This window comes from Abramis brama, assembly GCF_963993115.1.
Source record: "Abramis brama genome assembly, chromosome: 9".
Classification (NCBI taxonomy): domain Eukaryota; kingdom Metazoa; phylum Chordata; class Actinopteri; order Cypriniformes; family Leuciscidae; genus Abramis; species Abramis brama.
Window position 1 is genome coordinate 3,236,688 of NC_139971.1, and position 24,501 is coordinate 3,261,188.

Consider the following 24,501-nt stretch of genomic DNA (forward strand, 5'->3'; position numbering starts at 1 on the left):
TACTTTTGTCATTACATGCATTTATTTGAGAGGGAAAAGCCATACACATCTCTTTGTGTTTACCAGTACAGTTTGATTAATTTAACAGGTAATTTTAAAAATTACTAAAAATAAAGCATTACAAACATTGGGTTGGGGGCACAGAAGTGTAGATCTCAAGGTCAAAGACAATCTGAATGTAGAGGCAAAGCTTCTCTGAAGCCTGGCAGATCGAGCTCTGCTTTCACAGTCAGAGTCAACACCAACCAGACGAGAAAGAGAAAGAGAGAAACCGAAAAGCACCAACCACAGAGCCTGGAATGGTGGCGAGTACTACATTTATCGGGTCAGGCCTCGCGTCGATGTCACAAGCTTCTCGTTTGTCCTACGTTGGTGACATCTTCTGAGGTAAAGTTTAGTCTCTAGTGTCTCCAGCGGCAGTAGCTTCACACAAGTGTAGTGTTTTCTTCATGAAGTCTTGTGGTCCGACTGCCTCTTTGTAAATGGCGGCTTTCATACCCAAACACACTCTTGATTTACATAATATACTCTCGCAGAGCTCCACCCCCATTTATATAAATCAACAGAGCCCCGCCCCCTTTCCCAAACCCCAACCAATCAAAATAGGAAAAACTTTAAACTTAATATTTGCTCTTTATAGAATCTGAAAATATACACCAAAAAGGGGGAAAATCCCACAATAACAGATAAAAAAAAAGAAGAACAAAGAGGGGGAACAGGGAGAGAGAAGAAAAAAAAGAGAGAGAGAAAAAAATAATCATCACACAACAGACTCGGGTTGTTTAAAATAAATACAAACTGATTCAGCCAAGCAGAATAAAGAGCTGAGAAAGGTTTAAAGGCAAGTCCTGTCTTCGGATGAGTACGTATGGTGACACACAGGGTTACCAATGGAAGACAGAATGAGTTTATGTGTGTGTGTGTGTGTGTGTGTGAGAGAGAGAGGGAAGAGAGAGTGAAAATTGTACAATTCATTCGCCCGTTTCTTCCTTGAATCGTCTGGATCACTCAGATGATTCGCTAAAGATCAATAATTACCCAGCCGAGGCAGAAGCCGATCGCTCCTCAGGGTTCAGACGCTGAGGCTTCAGAGGTGCTGGTTGATGGTGAGATCAGACGTGGATGTTGTGGCTGATTCCTGAGCAGCAGCAGGAACGAACGGAAAGCGGATGTGTGTGTCGCTTTGGTACGAGTCTTTTTTTTTGTTGTGTGTGTGTGTTAAGGAGACAATAATAATGACAAACGCACACATACACTCGAGTGCAACGAAGCACTCGCTAAACAACTTCCACCAGCCGGACGAGATCTGAAAGCCAAAACCAATGAAAAGTCTTTGCTCAAAGTGTTCCAGCTGGTCAGTCTTTCTAATGCATTACAACCTCCAGTCCACGAGGGGGCGACGGCGAGCAGCGACGCGCCACGATCAACAGCATGAAGTGGTTGAACAGAAGAAGGTCGCCGGTTAGCGAGAAGCGTTTCTCTGCGTGTGTCTTTGGTAACTGAACACCATCGCTGGACGAACATACTGAACAACTTTACGGCAACTCACCAATCACAGATGAGGTTTTCGTAATTTGAATATAATGCCAATTTTCACAAAAGGTCGGTCATTCGAGGGAAGACGAGTTCCCTGTGTTGTTTTGAAAGTTTATGGAAAAGACACGAGAAAGACGGAAAGAGTCCAGAGGAATATGAGCCTCTTCTGATTCTCACTACACGTGTGGACCCTGGGAAGAGACAAATGCGGGTTAGCTTGACCAGACTTCCTCTTAAAGCACGTTCATGAGTTATTATTCCATGAATTCCTTCATAAACATGGGAATTTCCTTGCATTACCTGGGGTACAGCATTATGGTGCATCTCTGCTGGTGTCCAGACTGGCATCAAGGAGAAGCTCCTCTAAATCCTGCCCGCAGCTCAGCTCTGCAGTCACGCTCACTAACACACACACACACACACACACACACACACACACACACACACACACACACATTATAAAACGGTTAGTTTTCTGTTCAGTTTCAGTCTTTTCAATATAAAGTCTTCTCTACTGACTCACTCATTAAGACAGTCTTTGCCGCCACCTACTGGTGAAATAATGTAACTTCTGTTGCTGTTCACGTCAGGGACTATTTTTTCTCGTGGAAGGAAGGCTTACAGTGATTTTACTTCATGAAAGTTGCATTGATACATATTTTTTGGCTTTCATATTTGTATTGTGTGGTAACTGTTTTATAAAAGCAATAAGGTACTCAAGGCTAGAGCTGTATCGTGAATAAGTCACGAGTGAAGGGGTTTCTCCGCTTCGGGTCGTGTCTAACAACGCCCTTCAGCCGTGACTTATTCACGATACAGCGCTAGCCTTGAGTACCTTATTGCTTATGTATCATTCCCGGCATGTTCAAAATCACTATCGAGAGGATATACTGTCTTTGTGCCTTCACTACACTCGGGTTAAGTCCAGTTCACAGCTCAGTCCAATGACTAAATGGTGCAAAAGTATCAATATTTCACCACAGTTGTGAGCTTATGAGTTGCATGCAAAAAGATGAAAAACAAATGCGGCAAAGGACCCGGTAACAAAGAAGCTGCGCTACTTCCTGTTTCTGAACATTCAGATTTCACAGGCCGTTCACATATCGCGTCTTTTGCGCGCTCAAGTTCGTTCAAATGTCGGCACGCTCATAATTGAAGCGACGCGCTCGTTTTTTTCCAGGCGCAGCGAGATGAAAAAATCTCAAATCTTCCGAATGCCGCCGCAGGTCATGTGCAGTGTTTGGTAACGACGTTATTTTTTCAGTAACGGGGTAATCTAACTAATTACTTTTCCCGTCATTACAACGCCGTTAACATTACTGGACTTTAAAGTCGTTGCGTTACTACTGTATGCATTGATTGAATAAACTGTGTAATCCGAACGCACCCCTGGCTCGCACAGCTAGTGAGGAGGTGGGTTAATAACGAGTTAAGCGATTATGATTGGCTAAGGCAGAGTCATGTGTTTCATGGTAGCCAATCAGAGCCAGTGTTTTTATGCCAGCACACGCGCCACAGAGAGAGAGAGGCGCGGGCGCGATCGAAAAGGCGCAAAGTGTTTACATTTGTGTGAGTGCGTGCTTGTGTGTGTGTGTGTGTGAGGTGCGGACGCGATCGAACAGTGGAAACATAAAAACATACTCCGTAATTTTGTTTATGGATATTCAAACTGCAAAGTGTTTAAGTTACTGCTAATTAAAATTTTAAGGAAAACAAATATAACGTTATTAATCTGAAATGTAGCAAATTAATTTTCAATTAATTCAGGTACAATTACCAAACATATCTCAAGGTCTTTTTGTCTTTTTATTAATTTAATTAATGAACTAATTATATAAAACTATTGTCAGTGCACTACAAATAAACTGGTTCTATGCCTTTACTTTAATAAAACTTTTAATAAAAAGTTGAGAGCGGTTGATTTAATTTGCTAGAGTTAAATGCACTTTATATGGTGTAACTGTTTACTTTTCTTACAAAGATAATGCTTGAAGTGCAGGATAAACCTCTTGCTGTCTGTCGACATGCAATAAATATCGAAAGTTATGTACAAACACCTGCTGTTCTACTCATTTCAACTGACTTGTGAAAACTGCTAAAAAAAAAATCCAAATTCTTTGACATATAGCAACTTTTTTTTTAATCAGTAACGCAAATAGTTACTTTCCCTGGTAATGAGTTACTTTTATTTTATAGTAATTCAGTTACTAACTCAGTTACTTTTTGGAACAAGTAGTGAGTAACTATAACTAATTACTTTTTTAAAGTAACATTCCCAACACTGGTCATGTGACAAGAACCAACCAATCAGCTTCAGGCTTTCTAACTAAAAAGGTTATTAGCCTATGCCGTGTGGTTGATGTCCAGTGTTGCTGGGCAGAAATACATAATCATGTTTGGCTTGGTCCCCTCAAAGTTGCGTTGCATTTTCTCTTCAGCATAAAGGTTTAGAGACCCATCTATCACTGTTTTCCATGTTTGTATAATTAGTTCCTGGAGTAAATATATAGGCTATAATCTGTGTGTTTACATTATAGCCGTTTTAAAAATGGCGGGTGCTGGTGTTTTGCGTGCGTTCGGTCATCAGCTGGTTTAGACCCTACTCTGAAGTAGGAGTAAATGAGTTCCTCCAAATGGAGTTCCTAGAACTAAAGTCGTTCCTAGTCGGCGTGTTCGCACCGCAGGAACATACGGGTACTTTAGCCAATAGTTCTAGGAACTGTGAAAAGGTTCCTCCGGTCGGAAAGCGGCTATTGTGGAGACTCAGGGCATGGTTGCATAGCAACGACAGACGCCACGGGAAAATCGGACCGAATTCTACTATTAATAATAAAAGATAAGCTAAAGTGCATTGTAAATCTCAGTAATTTATCTTTTTTGACTCGTTCTTTTCATAAAAAATGATTTAAAGTCTGAAATATGTGAGGCTTATCTTTTTATAAAAACCTTTTTTGTCAAAACTTTATTTGAACTTGTACATGTTAGTATATAACATGCTGCAAGACACTTTTAAATGGTATTATTTTAATGTTTATGTAAACAAAAAGTGCACATTGATGCTAATTTTATTTGTTATTTGCTGGTTTTTGACATAAAACTTGGTGAATTGATTTCAATGTGTAGTATTAGTACTTTTTGAACATGATTCTGTGATAACCGTGATAATTTTTGTCACTATAATCATGAAATGAAATGTTCATGCCATTTCATCTCTAGTTATGATCAACTATGATCAGCTAATTATGTGTTTTTTTACAGTATAATATGCAAAGTACAATTTTCTATAAAAAAATTATATCTGATTCTGTTCTTTTCTCTGACACACGTTGTTGGGTGTGGAAGGTTACTAATGTGATTGCTTTATCTGTAAATTAAATTAATGCTTTTTCAATTACTGAATTCATTGAAATAAAATGAATTCTTTGATTTGAATTATTTTTTTGGCAATGCGTCGTGTAGGTCTTAAATTTCAATCTTTATGGTCTTAAAATGTCTTAAAAAGGTCTTAAATTTGACTTACTGAAACCCTGTTATACTTTAAAACGTTTTTTACATTTTAATCTGGAACTAAAACACACCCTAGATATTGTATTGTTTTACTGTTTTAAAATGTTCAGAGTTTGATATAAGAACAAAAAGTTAAAGTTAAACCTATTACAGGGTGTCTACAGATATAAACAAGTTAAATTTAAGACTTTTTAAGATCTTTTTAATGCCACTTTGAATGAAATTTAAGACCAAACCTGTGATGGAAATACACATTATATTACATGCGTATATGTAATATTTAACCCAAGTAATTGAAATAATTTAATATTCACTACTTGTTATTTGAACTAAAATCAATGTAACATTTGCAATCGTGAGAATATTCGGCAAAATAGCTCCTGTCATGTTGTTACCACATGTTATAAATAAAAAACTCAACATTTTGAATTTTTACCTCAGTATGTTTCTTTATGTTTGCCGTTATGCTCATTTGTTTTGATTTCTTCCTATAAAATCGATCACAGACACAGAGACAAGCAGCGCGAGCCTCAACAGCGTTACCAGAAAAAGCCTACATTATCATTATCAATAGCTGTTTATGTAATAAAATCTGAATCATTCTGGCGATTCGATGCTTCACTGGTTATTTGACGGACATTAGGTCCGTCAGACTGGAGAAATTTCAGCGGTAACGTGACCAGAAATATTTAAGACCTATTGAATCTGAATTTAAGACATTTTAATACTTTTTAAGGCCTTTTATTAGGAAAACTTTATTTAAGTCATTTTAAGACTTTTTAAGGACCCGCGGCCACCCTGTATTAGGAGAACAACATTTAGGTTTTGTACCGTGATAAAAGCTTCAGCAATTGTCGTGATATGAAAATTTTATGCATCACATGCCTAATTTAGACCAATGCAATGTGTAAAAATTGTAAGATGACAAGTTTATTTATATAGCGCCATTAAAAACAATGGGCTGAATGAAAATGCAAATGCACTTGCTTAAAATAGGCGGTGCTTAAAGGACAACAGAAACACAGTGAGATTGGGAGACCAACAGGCCTGAACAGCAGATTATTCATATCCATGTATTTATTGCACCATACAGTCGCCTTGGTCTGAACAGGCCTTAATAGCAAGAAAACACTGATTTTAATAAGCTGCATGCAAAAAATATACAGCATGACCAGTGATTCACAAGAAAATTACTGCTATAAGTATTTTACGTCCCATCTTCCACTGAACGAGCAATTCTGGAAAAACATGACTCACTAAATTAAGTGCATGTTATTACTTTCAGTGATGCCAGTCTCAAAAATCAAAAGCAAGTGTAAATTTACATATTTGCATTTTGCAACAGATTTTCTTTAATATATAATAAAAGAAATGCATGAAAAAATTCATGTTTTTCGTGCATATAATTGTCTGGTAATATTTTATAATAGGGGTGAGAATCCCCACGATATGATATTATTGTGATTTTAAACATTTAAGTCATAATTATAAGGAGTCATAATCTGGCAGGGAGTCAATATTAATTAATAAATATAAAAAAAATATATTATATTGAGTTTAATCAGACTGAAAAGATCGATACTTGGTGTCTGTGTATCGAAACAATATCCCCACGCAAAATATCGCAATACTTAAATGTAACGATTTTTCTCCCTCCATCCCTATTTTATAATGTCATCTAATCAACACTGAACAACTGAATAATGACTGTTTACTAGTGTATTGTTAGAGAATTGAATTCTGTTTGCATCACTGAATCATTATGTTCCTGTTTATCTCTGTAAAGCTGTATAAAGCGCTGTATAAATAAAGGTGACGACTTCACATTGAGATTGATGTGAACAGGTCTTAGGAACCAAGGAAATGTAATTTAATCAAAATAAATAAGCTACAATATTGTGTTTTATATTCAAGTCTCCATTTACTTTGTATTGTGTGAAGCTGCCTCCTTGTCATTTCTGAATAACAAAAAACCAAACAATGTCTAAAAGCTGCTATGTGACGAGGTGTACAGCAAACAAGCTAAAAAACCCAGAAAAAACGTTTTTATAAGCTGTCGACCCCAAAATACGAGCGTTCAAGGAGACAGAATTGGGTACAGGCTGGAACGAATGGGTAAATTGTGGGATCCTGACACTAAAAATACACTATGTGTGCAGTAAACATTTTGTCACTGGTAAGTAAAATATCCAAATGTCAGTTTAATATACTATATTTCTGTAAGCTAAGCTATCCTGTCGCCGATTGCGTTCCCCTTCAGTGGGCGTCAGTTAGTTCAACAGCTTATAAAAACTTATTTCTGGTATTTTTTTTAGCTTGTTTGCTGTGCTCCTCGTCACATAGCAGCTTTTAGACGTTATTTTGTTTTTTGTTATAAGTCAGAAATGACAAGGAGGCAGCTTCAGGCAATGCCAAGTCAATGGAGTAACTGGTAATCCACTGGTAACTCACCATGCTCCATAATGCAGCTGGCTGGTTTGAGTCCCTCTGCCTCGAGCAGGTGAAAGGCAAACTCCGGCTTCAGCCCATTGGGCAACACTATTCCCGTGCTCATAACCGGACAACCTTCGGCTTCTTCTTCTTCAGGAGATTCCTCTTGTGCACGACTGCCCTCCGTTTCCAGGAGTTCATGACCTCCTGTGACCTCCAGCTCTCGCAGCTCTCCAGGGTTTCGCGTCCCGTCCGGAGACGGTCCTGACTCTGATGGCTCTCTTTGGGTGGGACTCGATTCCTGCATCTGTTCAGTGTGAGAGGAGAACATCTGGTCCTCCTCACTGGTCTCTTGTGCTGTTTTTGTCTTAGCATTTACTGGCACCTCCTGCTCTAAGTGAGTCTGATCGAGTCTAACTTGGCTTTCAAACGGCGTAGCAAGTTCCTGTTGCTGAACGTCATCAGAACGAGTTGCATTCTCTCGCTCATCTGCAAGCGAGGACGCTGACGTGTTTATTACTTCGGCGGGCGCTGGTGTCGTTTCCGCATGCGATGTTAACGTACTGAGCTCAGACTCTGCTAGCTGTGTTGATTTCTGCTCAGGCGCTTGTGAAGGTGCATCTAAAGGTGCTTTTATATGGATTTGTGTGGGTGTGTCAGATGTTTGGCTCTCTACCGCCTTCTCGAGGACACATTTTGGCAATGCAGTCGCCTGTTGCTGCTCAGGAGGGCTTTCAACACGCGTTACCATAAAGATTTTGTGTCCTCTGCCAGGACTAGACACAGAGAAAAGGCGGCCAGGAGATGATGGGGCTCCGGAGGAAACACTGGCCTCGGTCACTTTAATTCCCGAAATGAGGGCTGGAGGTCCTGGTAGAGGCGGCGCCAAGGGCACGACCTTACAGGTGTTTATTGCAGGAATCGGTACTGGAGATGTGCTCTGTGTAGACGCGTTCGACGCCACCACCATCTCCTCCTCATCCTCAGTGTCTGAGTCGGAGTCGTCTTGCACTGTCGTCTCCTGATCTTTGACTTCTTGGCTCTCGGATACGTCCTCTTCATTGCCCTCCTCGGTTGAGTCTCTCTGAACAGCAGCGTTTTCTTCCTCGCTCTTCTCAGCAGACGCATCTTCCTCATCCTCCTGAGCTTGCTCCTCTGTGGCGATTTCTGGCATTGAGGCGGACTGTCTCATTTTCTGTTCTGTTTCTTCCTTCTCTTTGGCCAAGATGAAGTTCCTCTTGCAGCCGTTCTGGATGTCGGCCAGCAGGCCGCGCTGTGTCTCAATGAAACTCTTCACCTGTACCAACAGAGAGGAAAAAGCTGTAGTGCAGTTATGCAATAACAAGAGATCAATGCCATAGTTACGTCTGCTGAACACTGTGGCAGATAATTAACTAGTTAGTGGAAAAATAAAATAAGTGGCTCCAATGTAATATATATATAAACAGCAATATTTACTCTGATCTTAAAAACGAATCCAACATGAAGACTTTAATATTTCTGATTTTCATTTAAACTCATGGAAATGAAAACTAACCATATCTAATGTCGTATCTGTCTTAACGCTCTCATGCACATTGCATGTTGTGAGATAAAGGATCATGAAACTAGTCTAATTAAACTGGAAACGTAATGCCCGAAAAAAAAAACATATTGAAACTACTGTTGCGACTTATTAGCATATTAGTAGAGATGCACCGATTACAATTTTCTAGGCCGATTCCGATTTTTCATTGAGTTTGACCTGCTGATACCGATTTCATTTTTTCTAACCACTTTACAGCACACACAAATATTTATTTTCTATCTTTTCTTTAATAGAACATATAATTCTTTTTGAACAGATAATTGCTATAAAATGGAACTACATAAATTACTCCTGGTGTGCGAAATTAAGTAAATTAAAATTAAACTAAAAGAAAGCTTATACTGTATATTCTGACTAGTTTACTCATTTTTTTTATTTTTTTATAAAACACCATATAGTACTTTTACCCAAACTGAATAATAAAAACAAGTTTAAATGGGTCAATTTTCTATAAATATTATTTTATAGAACTTTTTGTGTGAAATAATACTTATTTTGTCCATCAAAAGTGTGCTTTCACTTTAATTGAGCGTGAGCAGCAGCAAAAATAGACTCAGCGCTGAAACCCGCGCTTCACTGCTGCTCACGCGGCGCTCCTGCTCGCGGTGTGAATGCACTTATTGATTAACATGCACGCCGAAAAACATACGCGCTGCTCGTGCGCCGCTCACGCTTGCTGTGTGAAACGGCCGTAATTCACGAGGTTTCCTGTTGCGTTCCGTTTGCACGTGTGATGCTGATGTTGCGCGATGTTAATCATGCGGCGCCCGGGTGCATTTGACCGGCATAAAATCGGCATATGTCAGACTAACCGGCCGGTCGCCGATCATGGCCGATCACGTGAAAATCGGCCAATTCCGGTCACCAGCCGATCAATCGGTGCATCTCTAAATATAAGTGTTGTAAAGTTGTAAATATACTCAGTCCTACTTTATATCAAGCTAAATCTTTTCCCCTCCCCTTTAACGAACCCTCACCGTCTCTTTCTTGGGCTCTCGGTCCAGGTCGAGTCGGAGCAGAGATGTGTTGACCTTGAAGGCGAGGGAGAGAGCCATGAGGCCGCCGGTCTTGATTTCGTTCTCCCGCATGTCTAGCCGGAGGAGCCTCGGACTCTCCGCGATGAACTCCGCTATAGCGACAGCTCCTATCACATGAACAAGCACACAATCATCTTCGCGCTCACACACACTCAACACAAGCTGGCCTCTATAGGGCTGCACGATACTGGGAAAAAACGTACATTGCAATATTTAGTTTTTCGATTGATTGATTGATTGATTACTTTATTATCCCCATGGGGAAATTTTGTTGCTTGCTTGTGTTTCAACATGCGTACATACAAAGAACCAACAATATACATACATAAATATAAAAAACACGAAAACACCCCAACAATAATAATAAAAAAAATAAAAAAAAATAATCATCACTGAATAAACACCAACAAACAAAAAAAATTACAAGCATAGATAAATACAATAGAGGAATAAGCAGTGCTTTATGTTTTTTTTTTAGGTAAATCTAACAGTATTCAGGTACAAAAATTGTACCTATATAAATGAAGACCTAAAATGACACGCATCAGTTTTCTTTCTCTGTTTACGACACATAACCGACTGTTTACATGAGGATTCTCACCGAGACGGGCATTTTGACTTAATTTTGCGTGCACGAGTCCGTTTAAGCTCGAGAGAGTGAGAAAGAGAACTGAATCCGGCGTTCACGTGCTGTGCGCTCGGCTCTGTGTGTGTGTGCACAGAAAACTCAACTTAAAAACACATGCAAGTGATAAACTTTCACTCTATGATGGTTAAACTTTCCAAATAATCCGCGAATCACATGCATTCTGAACCGGGGAGCATCTGGCGCATACAGATCAACTACGATCCCTATACTTGACATCGCATGTGATTATTACGGATGCGCACATCGCGATATCGATGCTAAAACGATAATATCGTGCAGCCCTACTCAAAGTCATCCATCTTAGATGAAGCAAATTCATTGTGGTCTTATGTAAGTTCACGTTGGCACTCCAGATCTTACCTTCACAGGAGAGTTTGGTGGAGGCCAGACCCAGCCTGAGGATGGACCGGTTCGCTACGAGTCCGTCTTTCAGTTTGTGCACTCCTTCGTTCCCTACTGCGTTATGGCCCAGGTTCAGTGTTTCCAAGCTCTGAGTGTACGGCTACAGCAGCAGAGCGAGAGAGATGGATCAGGAAAAGTAAAAGAAAAAGAAAAACAATTGAAGGAACTGAAAGTGGATTAAATATTCAGTGTGAACTAGGTATGTACCGGTGAGGACATCTTTACACCGATAAATAAACTTACGACAACACCGGGGTGGGAGAGGGATATTGTGTATAATTTGCGAGAATCAGGGAGCAATCAGAGAATCAGCTGCAATCAAAATGTGCGGTATTGAAATCGATTTTAAATGCACACTCGCTTTTTACATTCTCTTTCGAAATTCTGCGTATAGGGAGCGCCGGTCTGACTGCACATTTGACAAGATAATATATGTCAATAACACTCAGGATCTGTTGCGATCTGTTACCAAATCCTCCATCGTCTCGTCAGTCATCTCTCCTTGCTCTTGTCATGTGATAAGTGAAATCTGACTCCAGTTGCTCGTGCTGTTTTGAGCAGAGCAGACGCTTTCAGTTCATAATTGTAGTGTCCGTTGTTCAACTGAACTAATGATAAATGGTTATGTGGTGGATATAAACTCCGAATTCAGAGGAAAAAGTTCAAAATTGCAAGATGTAAACTCAAAATTCAGAGAAAAAGTAAAAAAAATGCGAGATGTAAACTGAGAATTATGAGAAAAAAGTTAAAATCGCAAGATTTAATAGATATAAGATATAAACTCAGAATTCCACAAAAAGTTCAAAATTGTGAGATATAAACTCCGAATTCAGAGGAAAAGTTCAAAATTGCGAGATGTAAACTGAGAATTATGAGAAAAAAGTTAAAATTGTAATATATAAACTCAGAATTCCGAAAATGTTAAAAATTGTGAGATATAAACTCAGAATTCCGTGAAAAGGTTCAGGATTCAGAGCAAAAGTTAAAAATTGTGAGATGTAAACTCACATCTGCTAGAAAAAATTCAGAATTGTGAGAAAAAGTTTTATTGCATGGCGGAAACACGCTTCCATAGGAATCTAACAGGAACTACTGTATTCTTGCAGTAAAGCGTGTGGACGTACGCTCAGACACTGTTTATAAACCACACAGCCTGTTCAGAAGGCATGCACATACTGCAGTGCATTACACACAAGGCTGTGAGAATGTGTGTGTGTCTTTAGTCCTTAATTAACAAAAAGATGCCAGGACACACGTAAACACGAGCGCTGCACGGTCAGCATCTGCCAAACAGCCACAGCTTCCACTCAATCTCCATAATGACCATCTGACTGAATGAGGACAGACCTCATCTCACCGCCATGTGTTCGCGGTGGACATGCTGTATTGTCAGTCATTTCACAAGACGGCATAAGGGGCTTTTGTTATGTCGTATATGCAATACCGGTCAAAAGTTAGTATTTTTTAAAATGTTTTTGAAAGGGGTCTTATATTCCCACCATATTTGATCTAAAGAGTAAAAACAGTCATATTTAAAATATTTAAAAATACTGTTTTCTATTTGATTATATTTTAGTAAGAGTACTTTTATTCAGCAAGGACACATTAAATGGATCAAATGTGACAGACTTTTATAAATGTTATAAAATATTACAATTATTATTTCAAACAATTACGGTTCTTTTGACTTTCTCAAAGAATCCTGAAAAATAAAATAAAATCGAAGTACATATTTGACAGTTTAAAGACCGATTGAAGTGTGAATTTTCACAGTGAAAATATCTACATTTCACAGAATGTAAGAAGTCAAAATGATGTTTAATAAGGAACAAAAGAAAACTGAGAACGGTCCTGTTGGTTGATTTTTGTAGTTTGTTCACCCAAAACATCTGTGATTACATTGTAAGTATATCTAGCTAGTAATTTTTTTTTTTTTTTTTTCGCAAAAATATTAGACCTGAAACCATTAGTCGATATTATCATAAAAAATGGTCAGGGTTTTTGTTGATGAATAGTCAGTCAAAAAATAAATCACCCTGATAAATATAATAACGGTTAGATTAGTCGATTATTAAAAAACTATAAAAAAATTAAATTAAACTAGAGATTTTCATAGTCAATTAATTGATTAATCGTTAATACAATATTACAAGTATTTTCCTATTACTAAATAATCAGCTTTTTTCCAAGCACTTATATTTAGTAGTATTAGTATTATTATATGTAGTACACAATTATATTTCAGTAATACTTGATTTTAGTGTCTTTGTTACATGTACTTACTTTAGTAAAAATTTTGGTTACACTTTATTTTAAGGTGTCTATAGGCGCGTTTCCATTACAGATTTGCGCAAAACATTTGCGATTTTTTCTAAATGTCGACAAAAAACTATTGCGAAATGACGCCGTTTCCATTAACCGATGTTATGCGACTAAAACTTCATTTTTTCCTCTCGCGATCAGTAAAATCATTCCAAAAACCATGGCAACGGATGTTGGTAGGTTCATGTACTATATCCCATCCACTGCACTAGCCATTATTATTAATCGAAGGAGACGTATGTGTGTTTTCCAATCATTAATGGTAAGGAACGACCATTATTATACTTGTGAGCGGCACATATGAGGTGTTTCTGGGTGTTTCTCCCTCAGATCTGCTTCGAGGTCTTGATTGTGGCATTTATTTGAGGTTTAGAATCCATTATTGCTGTAATTCTTTTGTCTTTTATGAATTCTTAAGAACTCTGTCTCATATTCTGTCCAATCACACCGCATCATATACGTCAGCTGACCTGTAAATGCGCAAAAACTGTTTCCATTGCAGTTTTGCAAAATATTTATTTTTCGAATTGCCTGAAAAAACACCTCATGCGAGCGTAAAAACTTTTTTGCGATAAATGGGAGTTTTTGCGAAACTGACGTGTTTCCATTGGGCGTATTTTCAATTCGCAATTTCAAATTGCGCAATTTGAAGGGTAATGGAAACGCGGCTATAGTTACAGTGCAATTATGTTTTTAAGTAGTGAGTAATATTAATTAACTACATGTACTTACTGTAGGATTAGGGTTTGGTTGAGGGTTAGTTGCATGTAATTATGCATAATGTACTGTTATTACTACGGTAAGTACATGTAACAAAGACACTAAAAGTGTTACCAAAATTTTAAATCATGCATAATTACAAATAACTAACCCTAAACCAAACCCTTTAGTAAGTAAGTGGTTGTTAATTAAGATTGCGCAGTAGTTCATTGCATAATTACACAAAAAAGGACACATCAAAACAAAAGTGTAACCTCTATTTCTTTCAGGTTCACAAAGTTTTCTCAGAAGACAATGAAAATCTGTGTTGAGCTTGGAGTGAATTTTGTGACGAAATCCCGTTTTGCTTTGTCGTGTTGCTCTTGGTGTGAATAACCCCTGAAATTGTCCATGGAAACTTTTGAGACATAATAGTGTGGATGTTTACCAGAGCGGCGGTCAGGTAGCCCATGCCATTGTGTGTGAGCTGGTTGTTCCAGAGCACCAGAGTGACCAAACCCTTCCTCTGTTCCTTGAGACCCTCACATATATACGCCAACCCTGAGGAAATACACACAAAGAGCTAAAGTGTGCTACAATTGGCTGAATGACAAGTACACAGATTTCTGAAGGAGGAGAGCAAGCGGAGACACGAGGTCAGACCTGAGTCGAGTATGTGATTGTTTCTCAGGTCCAGAATCTGGATGTTGTAGTTGAACTTCAGCAGGTTCCCCAACTGAGCCGAATCCTGCAGACCGTTCAACTTATTGTCAGCCAAATACAGCTCTCTGAGGTTCATGTTCATCTTCAGTGCCGTGGCTGCACACACACATGAAACAAGTTGCCTTTTAGTTGCTTCATTCATTTGTGGAAAATGGTTAACCCTATAAATTAGGATCAGAATCAGAAAGAGCTTAATTGCCAAGTGTGCTTGCAATGCACACACACAAGGAATTGTTCTCGCTTACAAATACATACAACACACATAATAATGCAATTTAAAAATAAAAATATGAAAAGTATAAAAACCTAGAATAGGCATATTTACAGATGTTAACATATGTACAGTCAAAACGACAACAGAACTCGTTCAGATCCTCAGCCAGATGTTGATTCCCAGCAGACTGAGGTGGCGATGTCTTTGAGGATGATCCACACTGATGCAGGATTGTTGGATGAAAACTGTTTTCCCAGCTTTTAAGAGTAGCTTCTTTTAGCCTCTCTTTCATCTGTGTTTTTCCCCCACACTTCTGTAGGCATGTTCTTTGGCTTGGCAAAGCTGTCTGAGTTTTGCAGTAAACCATGGTTGATCATTATTATCACTATGTTAAGTAAGTTCTGGTAGGAACGCACATGTTCTCACATAAACTGATGTAGTGAGTTCATCTAGATCAGTGGCTCCAGCTTCAAAAACACTCAGTTCAGTCGAGACAGGCTTGTAGATCATGCTCTGCTTCGCTGGTCCATCTCTGTACAGTCCTTACTGTAGGCTAGGGATGCACCGAATATAGATTTTTGGGGTTCGGCCGAATCCCGAATCCACTGGTTAAGATTCTGCCGAATCCGAAACCGAATCCTACTCCCATCCTCAGTCCATTAACACAGTAAACACATTACTGAAGCAAACAACGTCCACAGTAGGGGTGGCGGTAGCACTCAATGGCAGAGGGAGGAGAGACGCGAGTGCGAGTGATTAAAAATGCTCCAACTACTTTGGCAGAGTCTGACTGCTTTAGAGTAAGTGGATGAGCTCCAACGTCACCCGAATCCGCAGCCAAAAACAAATCGTCGACCCGCCCCAATAACTTTCTCTGATTTAAGTATCCGCACCCGATGGTCAAATTACAATTATTCTGTGTTGTTACGTGTGATTATAAATGGATGATCGTCACCTTCACCAGCGGATTCGGCGACGGTTGATAATACACTGATTAATGAACGCTGCTTTTAAATGAACATTTCTTTAAAAAAAAAATTATTTGACAGATTTTCCTTTTCTTAATGGCATAAACAAGCTTTACTCCCTTGAAACTTAAACTGGAATGTCACTGTTTCTGTCACTGCGACTTCCCGAACAGGTGAGCGCACACACACACACACACACACACAGGATGCAGTGCATCGTGATATCGAATTGAACTGAATCGATGACATGATAATCATAATCAAACCGAACCGTGACACCAGTGTAGGTTCACACCCCTAGTCCACAGCAGTGTATTTTTCATTTTATTTTATTTTTTTTTAAAAAGAAGAAAAAAAAATTGGCAACATTATGCCAGGATGACAAGTGGGAAAAACTATTTTGACAATTACCATAGGCTTATGTTTACCCTCTCTCAAGATCCAATCAATATCCAAAATATTAGCCTTTTAGATGTATAAGGCCCACTGTTAGTTCGGTGTAGAGCTAGCAAAGCTGGTAATGGTCGTCTGGTTAAGTTTTTAGCTGTGACTGTCCTTCCTTTGGCGTTCCTGAAGTTGCTGTATTTCTGCTGCTGTCTGTCGATTCCTTCATGCACAACTCGTATTCTTTCGGATGTTTCATACGCAAATGTTTTAACAGCTGCGATGTTGTGTATTGTTTAGGGTCCTTGCCACCACGAGACAAATCGGCATTGCAAATTGAACATGTAGCTCGACTTGAATCGTCTTGTTTTGACTGAAAGTACTGCCAAACAACACTTTCTGCTTGTGAAGCAGAATCCTGGATTCAGTGCATTCCTACCTTAGGCTCCAATGGACCAAACAATAGTCAGAGAGTCCCGAAACTGCTCTGGGAACAGTGATATGTGTCCTTTATTGTGGAGTAGCAGTGGTCCAGTATGATTCTGCCTCTGGTTGGGCATGTACTGGGCTGATTTAGGTAGTTCACGAGGTTTGCTCTGTTAAAGTCCCAGAAAATAATAACAACAGAGTCCGGGTGATTTTGCTAGACGTCTGTAATGTGTTCAGCCAGTGTTTGCAGCGCTGTGCTCACGCTTGAGGAGGGATGTCAACATTAAAACAAACAAGAAAAACTCATGCGGAAAATAAAAAGGCATTCAAAGGCCTTTAGATTATCAATGGCCAAAACTTGTACACAATCTACTACATGCCTTCTGTCATCTGACTGATAGTTCACACTCTTTTAGAAAGTCATAATTTGTATATATCCTTGATGAAGATGAAAATTTACTCGACTAAAACAACAGGTTTACTTGATTATCCGTAATTAAATTTTTTTTTTTTTTTTGAAAAATCATGACAAAATGTGAGCATCAAATAAGATACATCAGGCTTTTTCATTAATCATTTTTATTTAGAGGAACAAACTGAGCTATGTATATGGCCAAAAAGGAGGATGACATTCTGATGTAATGCTTCTAATGCAAACCAATGAGATCTTTATGACAGCATAGCAGACTACTTACAGAACATGCATATCGTCACTCTATCTGACAATGATGTCTTAGTAAGCTGATATTTAAATGCTTAGTTTTATGATCAAAGCAATTAATGCAATGCAATACAATTATGGTTGAGAAATAAACACATAAACCTTCCTCAAAAGCCTGATGATCATATTTAAAACTCACATTTTAACAAACAATATGGATAATCACATAAACCCAGGGTTCGTACAGATACTGTAAAAAGAAATTCCAGGACTTTCAAGGACTTTTCAAGCACTACTTTTTTGGTTTTCAAGGACTACAATCCGAGATCTCACTTATCAAACACTATCTTTAGTATGTTTTAAGGATTTTTAAAACTCAAAAAGGTATCCAAAATATAACTAACAACGTATTTAATAATATTAAATACAAAGTTTATAATGGCTATTATTATTCAATAAATAATATTTTATATTATAATGTTGCTGTACTTCGTATTATCAGACAGGCTACAGTGTTAATTTTGCGTGAAAATATTATATTTTTTTGTTTTTTTTGAAAAAAAGTAAAGCACTTTTTAAGTACCTCTTCATAAATATGTCTGTTTTCAAGCGTTTTCCATGACTTAAATGTCAAAAAGTCAAATTCAAGTACTTCAAGTACTTTAAGCACCTTGTACGAAACCTAAGTTGTGTCCACAGTGTTCCCGATAATTGTTTTTTGCATGCATTACCCAGCAGCATCAGCGGCCGTCCTGAGATGCCGGCATTCTCCAGGTGCAGGACCGCCAGGCTGCCGCTGATCCGCAGCGCTCGGGCCACGAACGGGGCCGAATGGTCCAACAGAGGAGTGTTACGGGCGTCCAGGTACTGCAGAGAGCTCGTCTGGAGGAGACACACAGATGGATGAAGATGAGCACACCGGCCGGAGCGGGTTAAAGGAGTAGTTCACTTTAAAATAAAAAATTATCCCATAGCCCATCCTTAAAAATATTTTGGTTTGCAGTAACAGCAAAAAAAAAAAAAAGAAAAGAAAAGGTCGGTAGGTAGGTCTATATATTTTTAGATTCAATGTAAAAAAAAAAGTAAAAAAAAAGTAAAATTTTGTTCATGGTGATTACATTACGTAGGTATGAATTTAAACAAATTTGCATATCGTGACGTCACTAGCCGTGCTTCCATTACCCTTCAAATTGCGCAAATTGAAATTGCGAATTGAAAATACGCCCAATGGAAACACGTAATTTCCGCAAAAACTCCCATTTATCGCAAAAAAGTTTTTACGCTCGCATGAGGTGGTTTTACAGGCAATTCGAAAAAGAAATGTTTTGCAAAACTGCAATGGAAACAGTTTTTGCGCATTTACAGGTCACCTGACGTAGATGATGCGGTGTGTTTGGACAGAATACGAGACAGAGTTCTTAAGAATTCATAAAAGACAAATGAATTACAGGAATAATGGATTCTAAACCTCAAATAAATGCCACAATCAAGACCTCGAAGCAGAAATGAGGGAGAAACACCCAGAAACTCCTCATATGTGCCGCTCACAAGTATAATAAGGGTCGTTCCTTACCATTAATGCTTGGAAAACACACATACATCTCCTTCAATTAATAATAATGGCTAGTGCAGTGGCTGGAATTAGTACATAAACCTCCATTTTGGAATGATTTTACTGATCGCTAGAGGAAAAAATGAAGTTTTAGTCGCATAACATCGGTTAATGGAAACGCCGTCATTTCGCAATAGTTTTTTGTCGACATTTAGAAGAAAAAAAAGAAGAAAAAAATAAATCGCAAAAGTTTTGCGCAAATCTGTAATGGAAACGCGCCTACTGACTGGGTCTTCAACCCGTGCCTTCGGATGCACCGTTGCAAACCTCATTCTGATGCAGGTTATCTAAGACCACAAACAATCTGAAATCTTTGTCAAAAAACATGTTTATTGCATTAATTCCAGCTGCATTCATATGAAGAAAAAAAAAAATGAGGCAGAATTAAGAAAAAAAGAAGCCACTAGATTTCAATGAAAGTGGATTTTCAGAGGGAAACAAATAAATTAAAATGACTTTAGAAATCACAAAATAACAGTTAATTGCATTGACATGCAATGTAATACCTATGAGAAAACATGTTAATGTGTTACAAAACTAACTTTAGCTGGACAATAACGTTATCCTAGAGCTGCTGTAAAGCCAAATCAATCTGTTACTTTAATTTCCTACTATCACTGTAAAGCTGCTTTGATAGAATCTATATTGTTAAAAGCGCTGTATAAATGAAGCTGACTTGACATCAACTGTTCCTAACAAGTGTGAAATGAGTGTCAGTCCCGGTCTCACCTTCCTCATCATGTGTGCGGCGGCCTGCCACCCGCGGGTGCCGATGTGCTTGTTGCTGGAGATGTTGAGATGAGTGGCGGATTCATAGTACTCGATCATATCGAACAAAGCTGATGCTCCCTGAGACACAGAAGAAGACACGCTCTTATTATTTTTATTTATTCTGTACAGCATTTCAGAATAAAGAGCGAATTAATTGCAGTGTGTTTTGTTTATTCAGGAGAAGGAGAATTTGAAAGGGATGTTTGCAAAACACACACACACACACACACATTCACACAACCTGAGATACCATGAAAACCACCTGGTGCTCGTGTTCAGGGACTGATGAGGGAAACATGTCTCTCACTTATAGCTACGGCATAATTAAAAACATGATTAAAACACATATCACCATGGTACATACACAAACGGTCAAAAGTTTGGAATAATTGAGATTTGATTTGTTTTGGAAATAAGTCTCTTCTGCTCACAGAACACAGCAAAATCAGTAATATTGTGAAATATTTCTACAATTTAAAACAGCTGTTTTCTATGTGAATATATTGTAAACCGACTTATTTCTGTGATCAAAGCTGAATTTCCAGCATCATTACTCCAGTCTTCAGTGTCACATGATCCTTCAGAAATCATTCTAATGATGATTTGCTGCTCAAGAAACATTTATGATTATTATCAGTGTTGAAAACAGTTTTGCTGCTTCATATATTTTGAAAGTGATACTTTTTTTTTTTTTCAGGGTTCTTTGATGAATAGAGAGTTCGAAAGAACAGCATTTATCTATTTTATGTTTTTAAATCTTACCCCAAATGTTTGAATGGTAGTGTATCACAGTTTTGATAATATCAGAAATGTTTCTTCATTTTTTATTTTTTTTTATTTTATTTATTTATTTATTTATAAAGCACAATTAAAACGTAATGTTGACCAATGTGCTGTACAGTCACACCATAAAATTACATAAATAAAATGTACTTTCAGACAAAACAATGACTAACAAACATCTGTTAAGAGCCTCTTGCCAATAGAGAGCCTAAGTCCCTCCCCTTCCGGTGGACCACCATGGGACCTTATTTCTGAAAAATATTGTGTGGTAGTCAATGGCGAGAGACAACAAATATTTTGATCTCGTTTGAATTGTGCCCTGAATTACACATATGATGTTTGTCAATTTAAAAGATACATTTTAAAGTCAAGAAAGTCGCAGTTTGATGTAAAACTGTTGAGGTAAGACTGTGAAAATACGTAATTACAGAGACTACAAACCCAAAAGGCGCACATGCGACGTCATACCTTTTCTCTCAATGAATGAAGCTAACTTTACTGAAGCTAACGTCTGTCTGTTTCTATAGTCTTACATTATAATCGTAACGTTACGCCGTCATGCTTGAGTGTTTTGTACCAGACTGCACACATACGAGCAACGGATGGCGACGTACATAGTGCAAGACGAGAGATGTAGTTCATTAAGCGATTTTCACATAAAACTAACTGTTACTCTTCTGTTTTATGACAAACTGCGACTTTCTTGACTTTCATAATTATCTTTTAAATTGACAAACATCATATGTGTAATTCAGGGCACAGTTCAGATGGAATAAAAAGATAAGTTGTCTCTCGCCATTGACTACCATACATATTTTTTCCGAAATAAGGTCCCATGAGCCGGAAGCGGAGGGGAGGGACTTAGGCTCTCCATTGACCCTTCGCAGGGAGTTTGATTGACAGGCTATCTGACCAATCATAATCCGCCATCCGCCGAATCCGCCATTTTTGTCCGACAAAGCAGTCAGGAGAGTTAGTAGATTAACGTGGAGGTTGAAAAACAGTGTGTGACGTGTTTCCGCGGTTAAAACAACATTCCTTCTGATGTTCATGTTTATTTGATGCTATAAATTAACCAGAAGGAAGAGATGATCGGTTCACGAGCAGCTTTAACTGAGCGATCTGTCACGGCACATTAAAGAGCCACAAAACGGTATTTATTGTTTAAATTTCTTTAAAAAATGACCAAATTTGAAAGTTGAGACTTTGTTTCATATCAAAAGTACCCTGGTCTGTCCTGTCTCAGTGTGTTGTCAGTGTCCTCTCTGCTCTGCGATGCGATGTGTGTTTCACTGCGAGAGAACATGGTGTGGCGTGAAAGAGGCGTGGCTTGTCGGACATAGCAACAGTAACTAAAGGCTTTGCGAACGGTTAATTAACCTACTGAATCAAACGCTAATTCTAGCAAATGTAATTTCAGGTTTCGTTTCAAATAAGCTAAAGAGGGAGCCAGTCTAAGATGTAGATGTAGATTATTCCAGCGCTCTGGAGCTGCTACAGCAAATGCCTGATCACCACTCAATCCCAATCTAATCCTCTGATTTGCTGATCCGAGAGACCTAGAAGGTTTATGTATATGAAGGAGATGCACTAAGTATGGTGGGGCCGAATTATGCAATGCTTTATATACAAAAATCGAATCATTTTAAATCAATTCTGAACTGCACAGGCAACTAATGAAGTGAAATGTTGTTAAATGCTGCTTTTTACGAGTCCCTGTTAAAGTCTGGCAGAACCAATTGAAGACGGTGTAACAGTACTTGGCTGACACCCACATACAGCGAGTTACAATAATCTAGTCATACAGAAATAAAAGCATGAATAATCCTTTCAAAATCACTGGAGGACAAGAACAGTTTAACCTTTGCTATTGATCTTAAATGGAAGAAACAAGATTTTACCACTGAATTGAAATGTCTGTCAAATTTCAAAGAAAAAAATATAATAATTTCAAGGTAACATGTCCAAATGTAATTTTACTATATGGCAACCATGAAATACATGTGTGATGATGATTATTTTATATTACAGTTATATAGATTTTAATTTCATCCTGGATAAGAGCCCAGACTGTGTCCCACATGAGGCTGTAAGAGCTGAGCATTAGCGTGCGTGTTTGTACATGTGAAAGTGTCTGTGCGTCTCCAAAGAAAATATGGTTTTGTTTCCAACATCTTTACACTAGAGATTTACACTGTCCTATAAACAGCACGAGTCGTTCACTTTTCACACAGTGACCTCAGACAAGCCGAGACAAAACGCCTGAAATACTCGCTTGATGGACACAATGCAGAGCAGAAGGAGAGAGATGTGCCGTTTACACCTGGCATTAAGATGCGTTTCGGTCGATCGGATCACAAGTAGACGAGGGATAATATATACGCATTAGGTCAGTAGGTGGAGAGTAGACGGTCTTTTGTGGATGTTTGAACACTTTCAACCACTTGAGCTTTTACACTAAGAAAGCAGTCCGGTCGATTACCTCTGAAAGTGGCCGAAAGTGCACAAGTTCAAAAAGTTTTAGACCCCTTTTACACCAAAACGCATCTTAATACCAGTTGTAAACAGGGCCAGAGAGAGAGAGAGAGAGAGAGAGATAAAGAGAGATAGAGAGAGAGAGAGAGAGAGAGAGAGAAAGAGAGAGAGAGAGAGAGAGAGAGAGAGAAAGAGAGAGAGATAAAGAGAGAGAGAGAGAGAGAGAGATAAAGAGAGAGAGAGATAAAGAGAGAGAGAGAGAGAGAGAAAGTGAGAGAGAGAAAATGAGAGGTGTGAGAGAGAGAGAGAGAGCGAGAGAGAGAGAGAGAGAGAGAGAGAGAGAGAGAGAGAGAGAAAATGAGAGGTGTGAGAGAGAGAGAGAGCGAGCGAGCGAGAGCGCATCTAATACCTATGATTGGACAGAAGAAAGAAGAGATAATACACACTGTGATGCACTAAAATCAAACAAGCAAATAAAATGACTGACAGGTGATACCTTAATAAAGACCACATAGCTACCAGTATTTTAGCTAACTTGTTAAGAGCATGTGGTAACAAAAGTTTAAAAAGCAATTCTAGACACCATTTCCAAACTTTCAACAATATGTTCAAGTATGTGTGAATGGTCCAGCAGAAAACAGCTCTGACCACTTTAAGAGAGACATCATATATTCAAACAACATTTTACAATCCAATTATTTCTAAATAATCAAGATGGCTGCGTACGCTAGTGCACGGAGTAATATACGTGGGTGTGTTAGTCTGCTTCTGTGTGTTACAGATACACTGGAAGAACAGCCTGTCACTCTCCATGACGTCCCAGTCCACGCCACCAGTCACAGCTTAAAAAACAGTATTACCACTGTGCAAGGCTGGGAAGGAGTGACTGTCCCGCTGTATTAGACACACTAGGCTTAGGAGTGAGTGCCACCCCTGTGCATTTTGTTTGCTTGGACATTTACAGAGCGTTTACACATGCGCTTGAGCACTTCAGTTATATTTTAAAGGCTCAATGGTTTGGTATTTATCAGTATTGTAGAAAAATGAATGTGTTTACATGCACGTTCTTAACCAGATTACGCTTAATCCGACAATGCACGTGATCACGTGAACGCGTTAACCCGTTTCCTCTGTCGGCTTATTGAAGTGTGCATGTGTGATATGTAACCTTATTTGTGACCCATTTGTTTTAAATTGAGATTTATACATCATCTGGAAGCTGAATAAATAAGCTTTCCATTGATGTGTGGTTTGTTAGGATTAGGATGGGACAATATTTGGCCTGAGAAACAACTATTGAAAAAATCTAAA

The 24,501-nt window shown here is 38.6% G+C and overlaps 1 protein-coding gene across 2 annotated transcripts in view; it reads right to left on the minus strand.

Annotated features, from left to right (window-relative positions):
- The window catches only part of ppp1r37 (protein phosphatase 1, regulatory subunit 37), a 60,139-nt gene continuing 35,638 nt past the window's right edge, over nucleotides 1-24,501 (minus strand). For both annotated transcript variants that reach the window (XM_084123627.1, XM_084123628.1), the window contains 9 exons: nucleotides 19,891-20,010; nucleotides 18,281-18,431; nucleotides 14,834-14,989; nucleotides 14,619-14,731; nucleotides 11,108-11,249; nucleotides 10,039-10,205; nucleotides 7,495-8,770; nucleotides 1,837-1,938; nucleotides 1-1,727 (listed from right to left, as the gene is read on the minus strand). In XM_084123627.1, the coding sequence (XP_083979753.1) occupies nucleotides 1,850-1,938; nucleotides 7,495-8,770; nucleotides 10,039-10,205; nucleotides 11,108-11,249; nucleotides 14,619-14,731; nucleotides 14,834-14,989; nucleotides 18,281-18,431; nucleotides 19,891-20,010 (2,214 nt within the window). In that variant the 3' untranslated portion in view covers nucleotides 1-1,727; nucleotides 1,837-1,849. The remainder of the gene's footprint in view (nucleotides 1,728-1,836; nucleotides 1,939-7,494; nucleotides 8,771-10,038; nucleotides 10,206-11,107; nucleotides 11,250-14,618; nucleotides 14,732-14,833; nucleotides 14,990-18,280; nucleotides 18,432-19,890; nucleotides 20,011-24,501) is intronic.